This window comes from Littorina saxatilis, linkage group LG7 (assembly GCF_037325665.1).
Source record: "Littorina saxatilis isolate snail1 linkage group LG7, US_GU_Lsax_2.0, whole genome shotgun sequence".
NCBI classification, from domain to species: domain Eukaryota; kingdom Metazoa; phylum Mollusca; class Gastropoda; order Littorinimorpha; family Littorinidae; genus Littorina; species Littorina saxatilis.
Genome location: NC_090251.1, coordinates 41,305,409 through 41,317,908, shown reverse-complemented (window position 1 = coordinate 41,317,908; position 12,500 = coordinate 41,305,409). Strand labels below are relative to the sequence as shown.

At 41.7% G+C, this 12,500-nt stretch overlaps 1 protein-coding gene across 1 annotated transcript in view; it reads right to left on the bottom strand.

The window, feature by feature from the left end:
* LOC138970353 (uncharacterized) overlaps positions 1 to 12,500 on the bottom strand; it is a 47,497-nt gene that overhangs the window by 25,536 nt on the left and 9,461 nt on the right. Inside the window, exons 2-3 of the mRNA XM_070342816.1 lie at positions 12,024 to 12,109; positions 4,058 to 4,085 (exon numbers count right to left, since the gene is read on the bottom strand). Of these exons, the coding sequence (XP_070198917.1) occupies positions 4,058 to 4,085; positions 12,024 to 12,109 (114 nt within the window). The remainder of the gene's footprint in view (positions 1 to 4,057; positions 4,086 to 12,023; positions 12,110 to 12,500) is intronic.

Genomic DNA, 12,500 nt, shown 5'->3' with positions numbered 1-12,500 from the left:
TGTGAGATGAAATTTTATACGGCCAGTAGATTGCAGCCATTTCGGCGCATATTTACCTTTCACGGCCTATTATTCCAAGTCACACGGGTATAGGTAGACAATTATTAACTGTGCCTAAGCAATTTTGCCAGGAAAGACTCTTTTGTCAATCGTGGGATCTTTAACGTGCACACCCAATGTAGTGTACACGGGGGGAGGTTCGGACACCGAAGAGAGTCTGCACACAAAGTTGACTCTGTGAAATAAATTTCCGCCGAACCTGGGATCGAACTCACGCTGACAGCGGCCAACTGAATATGCCAAACAAGAGATAGAGGGACAGAATGTGTGTATGTGTGTTTGCGTGCGTGCTTGCCTCTTTGTGTGTGTGTGTGTGTATGAATACGAATACGAATACGAATAAACTTTATTGTCATGAAACGTAGTGTTTATTTTCATCTCATTTCATTTTTCATTACTTTATTGTCCCATCGCTGGGAAATTCGGGTCGGTTCCTCCCAGTGGAAAGCTAGCAGCAACGGAGTCGCGCTACCCAGATGTCTGCGTGTTTAGGTGTATTCAGCCACCTGCACTTATGGCAGAATGACCAAGATATTTAACGTGCCATTGTGGTTACACGGGGGTGGGAGATGGATACCGTCTCTGGGTCTGCACATAAAGTTGACCCGTGTCCGTCCCGGCCCGGATTCGAACCAGCGACCTCTCGATCACAAGTCCAGTGCTCTACCACCTGAGCTACCCGTGCACGGGAAGACACGGGAAGATAAATAACCAAATGATTACTCCATTGTTTCTTTTTTTTTTGGAAGCAATTATATACAAATTCTCCAAATTTAGTTTGTACTTTGTCTACTTGCAAAAGTTGACTTGGTACATCATATGAATATATAGGTCGATTAATTTCACTCATGAAAGATTTTCGTAATTGGTTGTTTTCTATGCAGTTATCTAGAAAATATATTTCATCTTCTATTATTTTGTGTGTGTGTGTGTGTGTGTGTGTGTGGGTGTGGGTATGTGTGGGTGGGTGGGTGTGGGTGGGTGGGTGGGTGTGGGTGGGTAGATGGTAGGCCTATGTGTGTGTGTATGTGTGTGTGTGGGGTGGGGGGGGGGTGAAGAAAGGGAGCCGGGAGAAGGGCAGAGGAGAGAAGGGTATTCAGAACATGAGACGGCTTCTATCACATCCTCCCCCCCCCCCTCCACCTCCCTATAACAGGGTCAATGTTTGTGTGCATTCTCTGAAAACACGAGAGAGACGCTCGATATTTTACAGACTCCACTAAAGAGCATCATTATGCCGTAACAAGGGGCTGGATGACTCTTCGGAACCTTCTCACCCCCGCAGGCACTTTATAATGTTTGACCTTGATCATACTCGCCAAAGGCTTCACAAAATGTCGCCGGTACCGCCTATGACATTAAGTGATCACTTTGGCCGTAACAGCGTTAGACAAGGAAGGGTGATTTCGGGTGCTTTTTATCCCTTTGTGTTCTGAAAGCAACGCCACAGCGCATCACCGGCAGTGACCACAACTGACTTCCGGTGCTGTCACTGTTCTAGACTCTGTGTCTCCAGACTAGGCGTGCAGTGCCACCGTGTACACCGATAAGCTGCAGAATGCAAAAAGTCTTCTTTGGGCCCGAAGCACCACCATGTTCTCAGTATGAGTCTCATCAAGGCATCCTATCGCATTTGCTAAACAAAATTTAGACAGATATAATAAATGTCGCATCTGCCAACCATCTTAGTGCTTTTTTGAAAACTTGTCAAAGAATCCATGTTCTCCACGTTTCCATGATAGAGTATGCTCTCTCTCTCTCTCTCTCTCTCTCTCTCTCTCTCTCTCTCTCTTTCTCTCTTTCTCTCTCTCTTTCGCTCTCTCTCTCTCTCTATCTCTGTGTCTCTCTAAAGCTCTTGAATTTCCTCCCCTTGAAAGATCAGTTGACGTTAAACAAGGCTGTGTTCATGTATAAAATTCTAAATGACGACTGTCCTAAATATTTGCAATCACATTTCAAACATGCCACAAAAAGATATGGGTCCCAAAAAATCATCCCTCCTATACCTCGCATAGACCTCTACAAATCGAGTTTAGCCTTCTCGAGAGCGTTTCTCTGGAACTCCTTTCCCCAACAGATAAGAAATGCAACTTCAGTGAAAATGTTTAAGAGACAGTCACGTTCACACATCATTCGTGAATGAAATGTCTTGTTCGATTGTTATTTTGTTAAACATTTTGTACTAATGTTAACGGATGTGTAGCTGATCGGAGCAACTTATTCCCAAATGAAAGGTATAACTATGTCAATGTAATTTTGTAATTTTTTGAGTTCTCCTTATGTAATTCCTTAAATGCACATTGTGTTGCATTCTGTACAATGTATTTCTGTATTTTATATGATTGAATTTATATTTGTAATGTGCGTCTGTCTTTATGTGTTGTATAAAGGACAGGTTGGAAGAATAGGCTTTGCCTAAAACCTTTATCCTTTTGTAATAAAGTTCTGAGTCTGAGTCTGAGTCTGAGTCTGAGTCTCTCTCTCTCTCTCTCTCTCTCTCTCTCTCTCTCTCTCTCTCTCTCTCTCTCTCTCTCTCTCTCTCTCTCTCTCCCTTACTCTTCACTACTGCATTGTGTATGATTTTCAGGGAGTTTGAACAGTTTCCAATCACATTAGATGCCCAGTATACATTATTGATGTATTGGCATCGCCTAATGTTTGATGTGAGAACCAGTGTCGCGTCAAAGGTTCCTTGTTGGATGTTAAACTCGAATTTAAATTTAATCTTTATCTAATAGTGCACATCCAAAGTTGCCATGGTCGTCTTATGTTTGTTCCTCGTTAAATCATTTTTCAAAGACATCCTCTCATCCCCCACCGTATCCTGCCCCCCCCCCCCGCCCTTACCCCTCCCCCTACCACCGCCTCCTTTTCCTACATCTACTTTGTACTTTAGTGTCTCATCGTAGCAAACTTCCCATCGGGTCTTTCTTGCTTTTAATTCCGATCCGCTTTGATAAAACTAATCTTCTTGACATGATCGCAGGGCTCGTGCACGCTGGCAAAATTTAACCCGAAAATGTGTCTGATCTCTGCCCACTTTTGGTCCTTCACTATACCACAAAGCCGCGTCTTTGGTAAGACATGACGCTAATTTTGGTCCGGACCATGTCTGGCCTGAAAGTCTCATTAGACTGACCGCACAGGGACCTGGTTATTGAAACTAGCTTCGTCTCCCTGAGGGGGCCATTTTGTCCATCACGTCTAGGGTGTACAATTGGCCAGAAAGCTTCTTTTCATTTCATGAATTGCTAATACTATTGCGATCACTGTAATCTCTGCGTGGGTGTCTCAGTCTCATGGCTTTCTGCTCTCCGCGCCTGTGCGGTTGTGTGCTTTGCACGTCTATCTGCGATGCTTTGTCCTGGTGGTGTGTCTTGTCATGTCTCCCTCCCCCCCCCCCCCCCCCCACCTCCTAACGGCCCAGGTTGCTTCCTCTTGTCGTTCTCTTACGTCGTATGTATCTTTTCTTTCTGTTAAAAGTGTTGTTGTTGGGTTGCTCAAGTCTTTTTGTAAGGCATTTTTGTCCAAAAAAAGAACCAATTTGAAATCTGTAACCACGGTGTTTTATAGTTCTCCACAGGAAACCGTGTTTCGACCTTGGGTTATGAAGGTCACTTCCCTCCATGATGGCTCGTATGTTTCGAAACCCATAGGTCTCAACAGCTGTTGCGTAAGAATATGGATGACGTCACTCTCGACAAAGCCGTGTATGTACAGTAGGGGGGGAAAGAAACGCACCACATTCGCGCCCATTGTTGCAAATGATATTTTTTGTCATTTTCAAATTGTCGTAAAATAGGAACCAGAAAATTATTGTATGTCTCATGTCTCTGTGTCTTATATTTTCCTGTTCTTACGCAATCTCTCCACATAAATATGATGCACATGTCATCAAGTAGGGCTGGAACCTCTACTAAATAATGCCACGGAAAACGACCGTCCGTAAGTTACTCTGTACCAGTCTACGTTTTAGTAAAGAAGAAGAAATACTTACCTCTGGATGGATGCGCTGATGCTCTGCTCTGAAACAAACAAAAGAGTTTAATATGCTGATGCGTGGGTCAGAGACACAAGATGCGATCAGGTGAAAGGTAACACGACTAAGTTATAAAACAAATTAAACAAAAACAAGACTTAGTAACGTAACGTGAACAACTGAAGGAGATGGACCAGCTATTAAGAAAGTGCTGTTTCGAAATAAAGTTGGCCAAACAATTATTGCAACAAATTTCAAACCCAAATTAAACCATTAATTCCTGTGTCATTTAATTTACACTGTATATGCCAGAGAAGGCCGTTCACTTAACCTTCAGGATCACCTTTTGGATTAAATATTTCTTTTACAGGGATCACGTGACCGCCGCTCAAGTAAGGGTACCCTCAAAATCGACCAGACAAAAACGGAAGCGCCGAATGAAAAATCGACAAAAAATCACAATAGGCAAAACTTTGCAACTTTGACATACGAGAAGAAAGTCAAACCAGTTATCTACCCTGAACAGATTATTTTGTTTTGCTACCTTGTGTATTTCGCGTGCTATGCTATTCCTACTGACGCAGGTGTCAATCGCAAGAGCGGTCAAAAACGGAACGTTTTACGTCAATTTTTATGGGTATCATGTCAAAAAGCGCTACATTTTAGCAATGACTTGGTGGATTACTTTGAAACTTTCAGAATATGTTACCAACATACTAGAGATACTTCGTGCGAAAGTTTGGATCGTTACGGTTATTTATCCAGATGTGACGCAATGTTTTGGAAAATGTTGTTAAACTTGTCATAGGATTGTTCACTTGTGTCCAAAAAATGCATGACTTTGCATATCTACAGATAAATGATTGATACAGATTCTGTCTAAGTTTCATTTGCGTGTAGCTGCTGGCGTTAATTTGCTAGTCATGCAAACACATGAGGAAAAAATGGAACGTTCACGCTTACAGCTCTTATCGCTGCGTGCCTCTTAAAACATGCTACGGTCACGCTTGGCTGGGCATCGCTGTGGCACCAGAATCATCGCTTAAATATGTACCGTGTTTACTGGTCCAGCAAATTTGCGTCAGTGCTTACACGCACATAAAACTTTAGCAGTGTGTGTATCAATCATTTTTCTAAAGACATGCAAAGTCATACATTTTTTGGACCCAAGGGAACAATCCTATGGCGAGATTAAAAACTTCTTTCGAAAAATCGCATAACATTTTAACAAACACCTGTAACAATCCATCATTTTGATCGAAGTATCTCTAGTATGTTGGTAAAATATTCTGAAAGTGTCAAAGCAATCCACCAAGTCATTGCTAAAGTGCAGACTTTTTTGTCATGATACCCCTAAAAAATGACGCAAAAAGTCCCGTTTTTGACCGCTCTTGCGATCGATACTTGCATCAGTAGGAATGGCATAGCACGCGAAATACGCAAGGTAGCAAAACAAAATAATCTGTTCAGGGTAGATAATTGGTTTGACTTTCTTCTCGTATGTCAAAGTTGCAAAGTTTTGCCTTTTGTGATTATTTGTCGATTTTTCATTCGGCGCTTCCGTTTTTGTCTGGTCGATTTTGAGGGTACCCTTACTTGAGCGGCGGTCACGTGATCCCTGTAAAAGAAATATTTAATCCAAATGATGATCCTGAAGGTTACGTGAACGGCCTTCTCTGGCATATAAAGTGTCAATAAAATGACACGGGGATTAATGGTTTCATTTGGGTTTGAAATTTGTTGCAATAATTGTTTGGCCAGGTTTATATAGCCTACCGTTATCATTACGGACAAATGACATAGGTCAGAATTAAGCTTTCCGAATCGATTCAGTTTTCGTAACCAGGTTATTTTATCCTGCTAAAGAGTTTGAATTCAGGAGACAGTTTGTTTTTCTTTTCTTTAAACACCCAATGAAATTCGCAACAGAACCGCTAGCTTGGTCTTTCTGCCTTTTAGCATAAGGTCAGAGGTTGGGGTTTAGTGGGTAAGAGGGAAGCTCAGAAAGACAGAGACAAAGCAAGAAGGCATTTCTTTTAAGATAGACTAAAAAAGAGAGAGAGGGAGAGAGAGAGAGAGAGAGAGAGAGAGAGAGAGAGAGAGAGAGAGAGAGAGAGAGAGAGAGAGAGAGAGAGAGAGAGAGAGTCACACACAGAGAGAAAAAGTCACACAGGGAGAGAAAGATATTAAGAGAGAGATAGAGTGCGTGCGTGCGTGTGTGCGTGTTATGTGTGTGTATGACTGTGTGTGTCTGTGTGTGTGTGTGTGTGTGTGTGTGTGTGAGTGTGTGTGTGTGTGAGTGTGTGTGTGTGCGTGTGTGTGTGTGTGTGTATGTGTGTGTGTGTGTGTGCATGTGTGTGTGTGTGTGCGTGCGTGTGTTGTGTGTGTGTGTGTGTGTGTGTTCGTACGTGTGTACTGTGTAAAAGTGTGTGTGTGTGTGTGTGTGTGTGTGTGTGTGTGTGTGTGTGTGTGTGTGTGTGTGTGTGTGTGTGTGTGTGTGTGTGTGTGAAAGAGAGAGAGAGATGAAGAGAAAGATAAACAGACAGACAGACAGACAGACAGACAGACAGACAAAAGCGACGTCCCGACTGGATTCAAAAATTTCACATCTACCCAGATGTGGACACCATGACTGATGTAGCTGTCCTCAGCCCCCAGCCCCATTTACAGTCAGTGATTGAATTCTTAATGAGACCTCGCAGCACGCACATTTCCTTAATTATACCACGTCCATCGCTTACGGGAGACACTTTAATTATCAACAACGGGACATTTTCAGGCGAATTCAGGGTTTGTGAGGGTAGCACCAAAGACACAAGGTCACCTCCACTATAGGTGGGTAATGAACTGGCGATTGCCAATTACACGTGATAGATGCTGTACAGTTCATAATGATGGGCTTTATCAAAAGTCCTGTTTGTCCTACAAATTACCATATCTGACAAATTCTTCTTGTTCAAAACTAAACTTTATGTGTTTGTGGGTTTTTTTTCTTCAGGAGTGGGCGAGGGATCGAGTCCCAAAAGTTTACCTTTCGAATGAGGAGAGGCAGAATAATGGACGAACAGTCATTAATCGTTAATTCCTCACAGCAAGTCTTTCTGTACGAAAGGGCAACGAAATTCGGAAACTTTACATAAAACTTTTTTTTTTAAATGTAGACCAGAAGAAAAGACCAGGACATTTACTTACAGTTAATTTCTTCTTTTTCTACAGCTGTCCCACACATAGTTATTTTATCGGGTTACTTTGAATCACAGCTGACGTTCGAGCCCTCCGTGTACAGCGCTTAACTCGGGAAAAAATATTACGCAACAACAAAGACGGATAGAGGAAGAGGTCATAACATGTTTGTTTGTTTGTTTGTTTGCTTAACGCCCAGCCGACCACGAAGGGCCATATCAGAGCGGTGCTACTTTGACATATAACGTGCGCCACACACAAGACAGAAGTCGCAGCACAGGCTTCATGTCTCACCCAGTCACATTATTCTGACACCGGACCAACCAGTCCTAGCACTAACCCCATAATGCCAGACGCCAGGCGGAGCAGCCACTAGATTGCCAATTTTAAAGTCTTAGGTGTGACCCGGCCGGGGTTCGAACCCACGACCTCCCGGTCACGGGGCGGACGCCTTACCACTAGGCCAACGGTGCCGGTGTCATAACATGTGAAGTCCTGACAATTGTAAAGTTCCAGTGGCAGGCGCTGTTTAACTGTTCCATGTTCATTCTCTAACCTTTCTTCTTCTTTTCTTTTCTTTTCTTTTTCATTGCTGTGCTGTCATTTCGTTTCTATTCAAATAATTTACTTCGCAGACTAACCCCAACACGGTGGCCTAGTGGTAAGGCGTCCGCCGAGTGAGCGGGAGGTCGTGGGTTCATACCTAAGACTTTAAAATTGGCAATCTAGTGGCTGCTCCGCCTGGCGTCTGGCATTATGGGGTTAGTGCTAGGACTGGTTGGTCCGGTGTCAGAATAATGTGACTGGGTGAGACATGAAGCCTGTGCTGCGACTTCTGTCTTGTGTGTGGCGCACGTTAAATGTCAAAGCAGCACCGCCCTGATATGGCCCTTCGTGGTCGGCTGGGCGTTAAGCAAACAAACAAACAAACAAACTTCGCAGACTAGCTGTCATGCACTGTGCGTGTGGGAATGAGAAGAGGGAGAAGGAGGCGTTAAAATCAAATATTCTAGAGAACTACACCCCCGCCCCCTCCTCCTCGTGTACCTTCAATTAAAGGAGGAAAACGAGCAGGTAGGAAATCAGAATGAGAGAAGAAGAAAAACAAGTCGCGAAAGGCGAAAATACAATATTTAGTCAAGTAGCTGTCGAACTCACAGAATGAAACTGAACGCAATGCCATTTTTCAGCAAGACCGTATACTCGTAGCATCGTCAGTCCACCGCTCATGGCAAAGGCAGTGAAATTGACAAGAAGAGCGAGGTAGTAGTTGCGCTAAGAAGGATAGCACGCTTTTCTGTACCTCTCTTTGTTTTAACTTTCTGAGCGTGTTTTTAATCTAAACATATCATATGTATATGTTTTTGGAATCAGGAACCGACAAGGAATAAGATGAAAGTGTTTTTAAATTGATTTGGACAATTAATTTTGATAATAATTTTTATATATTTAATTTTCAGAGCTTGTTTTTAATCCGAATATAACATATTTATATGTTTTTGGAATCAGCAAATGATGGAAAATAAGATAAACGTAAATTTGGATCGTTTTATAAATTTTTATTTTTTTTTACAATTTTCAGATTTTTAATGACCAAAGTCATTAATTAATTTTTAAGCCACCAAGCTGAAATGCAATACCGCAGTCCGGGCTTCGTCGAAGATTACTTGACCAAAATTTCAACCAATTTGGTTGAAAAATGAGGGCGTGACAGTGCCGCCTCAACTTTCACGAAAAGCCGGATATGACGTCATCAAAGACATTTATCAAAAAAATGAAAAAAACGTTCGGGGATTTTATACCCAGGAACTCTCATGTCAAATTTCATAAAGATCGGTCCAGTAGTTTAGTCTGAATCGCTCTACACACACACACACACACACACACACACACACACACACACACACACACACGCACACACATACACCATACCCTCGTTTCGATTCCCCCTCGATGTTAAAATATTTAGTCAAAACTTGACTAAATATAACAAGTCGCGTAAGGCGAAAATACAACATTTAGTCAAGCTCAGTCGAACTCACAGAATGAAACTGAACGCAAAGCATTTTTTCCGCAAGACCGTACACTCGTAGCATCGTCTGTCCACCGCTCGTGGCAAAGGCAGTGAAATTAACAATACAGAAAAGCGCGGTAGCGGTTGCGCTGAGGAGGATCCCAGCCCACTTTTCTATATCTCTATTATTTTTAACTCTCTGAACGTGTTTTTAATCCAAACATATCATATCTATATGTTTTTGGAATCAGGAACGGACAAGGAATAAGATGAAATTGTTTTTAAATCGATTTAGGAAATTTAATTTTAATCATAATTTTTATATTTTTAATTTTCAGAGCTTGTTTTTAATCCGAATATAACATAATTATATGTTTTTGGAATCAGAAAATGATGAAGAATACGATAAACGTAATTTTGGATCGTTTTATAAAACAATAATTTTAATTACAATTTTCAGATTTTTAATGACCAAAGTCATTAAATAATTTTTAAGCCTCCAAGCTGAAATGCAATACCAAAGTCCGGCCTTCGTCGAAGATTGCTTGGCCAAAATATCAATCAATTTGATTGAAAAATGAGGGTGTGACAGTGCCGCCTCAACTTTTACAAAATGCCGGATATGACGTCATCAAAGACATTTATCGAAAAAATGAAAAATGTCTGGGGATATCATACCCAGGAGCTCTCATGAAAAATTTCATACAGATCGGTCCAGTAGTTTACTCTGAATCGCTCTCCACACCCACACAGACACACACACATACACCACGACCCTCGTCTCGATTCCCCCCTCTATGTTAAAACATTTAGTCAAAACTTGACTAAATGTAAAAAGGAAGAAATATACTTGTTTAAAACTCAAAACCCCAGTCCCACAGTAGGTTCACAAAACGATTAAAACTAGCAATACTAATCTGATGAAACAAGTTCGCAATAGCATTTAGTCTCGACAAGTTTCTAGTAAGACAACATAGGTCTCCTAAATATCTAAACTCGGTAACATTCCTAAGGTATATATATATGCATATCTGAGGGTCTCTCTTTTGCAGTCATCATACAGGGTTATCCAAAAAAATGTAGACAGTTTTGCGTGCCTGTCATTTCTGCTACAGGGCTCCCACCTATTCTTTTTCACCTGGAATGTCTCACACAAGCATGAAAGTTTAGTAAGGCAGTTTTTTCTTCTTTGCAACATAATTTCTGGGCATAGTTCATCACATTCTCAATCCAAGCACCTCGTCCCCAGATCTTTCTCCTCCAGATTTCTTCCTCTGGGGGTACTTGAAGGAAAGGGTTTACCACAACAATCCACAGACAATACAAGCGCTAAAGGAGAACATTCTTCGTGAAATCAGGAGGATTCCACTCGAGACCTTGGACAGAGTTATCAACAACTTCAATACATGTCCGTGTCGCAGTCGTAATCCAGAGACGAGGTGCTTGGATTGAGAATGTGATGAACTATTGAACTATGCCTAGAAATGATGTTGCAAAGAAGAAAAAACTGTGCCTTACTAAACTGTCATGCTTGTGTGAGACATTCCAGGTGAAAAAGAATAGGTGGGAGCCCTGTCGCCGAAATGACAGGCACGCAAAACTGTCTACATTTTTTTGGACCACCCTGTATTTAAAGAAGGGAAACTATGAAATATTCGCCTCATTGTAATTAAGATACTTGCTACGTTTCCCTCTCGTATTCGAGACAAGTGGAGAACTACAATTATCTCTTTTTAAGTTTAGAGTTTCTGCGATCTAAACTGTCCAGCATCAGTGGCCTTCCGATTGAAACGCAGAAAGCAGAATATCCTGCTCCTTTTGTTGTTTTTTGTACCACTGAGGTATGAGACGAAATCTAACAGGCCTACTCCACATTTTTGTTTGTTTGTTTGCTTATCGCCCAGCCGACCACGAAGGGCCATATCAGGGCGGTGCTGCTTTGACATATAATTACGTGCGCCACACACAAGACAGAAGTCGCAGCACAGGCTTCATGTCTCACCCAGTCACATTATTCTGACACCGGACCAACCAGTCCTAGCACTAACCCCATAATGCCAGACGCCAGGCGGAGCAGCCACTAGATAGCCAATTTTAAAGTCTTAGGTATGACCCGGCCGGGGTTCGAACCCACTACCTCCCGCTCACTGGGCGGACGCCTTACCACTAGGCCAACCGTGCCGGTCCTACTCCACATAAAGTGATGTGTTGTTCGTGTGGCGAGGACGATAGAAAAGTATTAAGAAGATGAGGCAACTCAAATTAAATCCAACGCAATTTATTTAGTATGTTATGATATTTCAATTTGCGTCCTATCAACTTTGTAGGAATAAACCTAACAAGCACAGTTAAGCGGTAATCTGCTCATTATTAATTTGTATTTTGTTTATCTTGTTCGTTAACTTCAAAGGGTCAGATCGAAGTTTTGCTCAATGTTCTGTTTTATCAAAAATTAAGCGTTCCACAAACAATTGTTTCCTTATTTTGGGTTCTTACATCTAATATATCAAGATCAACAATCATCTTGTCCGTCCAATTTAAAGGTTAATAGATCGAAGTTCTTTGTAAATAATCCGTTTTATGACAAATTAAACGTTCCACAAACTATCGTTTCCTGATTTGGGTTCTTACATTTAATAAATCAAGATCAAAACTCATCATACAAATTACAATCAGTCTTCACACCATTATGCAAAACCTCCTCTCGCTCATCCATCCATCCATTCATACACCCGCCCCATCCTTCCCTCAGCCAGTCAGTCTGTCAGTTGGTGAAGCATTGCCTACCTGTGCAGAACTGGAAACCTGAGCAGACGACAGGATTAAAACTGTGGCAAGGCAGAGGAGCTGTACAAAACTCGGAACAGGAATCACTGCAAAGAAACGAAACGAACCCAAGTTATATGGTGTGGTTAAAATGGTATTCATACATAAATATGTATGCCTACTGTTTTAAAGAACCAAAAGTAACGAAGACACACATTTGATCAGGATTTTACTTTTATCTGATTATTTTTCAATTCTTTTTACCTGATGATAAGTTGGCATTTCTCACATTCATGTTGCTGGGCTGAGCAAAAAAATGTCACAGTTTGAAATAACTGTCGCATGCACTCACTTATTCTTAAAGTTTGTCACAAAATCCGCTGTTGCAATTTGTAGCAAAAGCCGTGTCGACACAAAAGTGACAAATGCGCCAAGAGTTAATCCTTAAGTTTTCATCGTAACCAGTATTGACTGAGACTGTCTCTGGTATTGATCAGG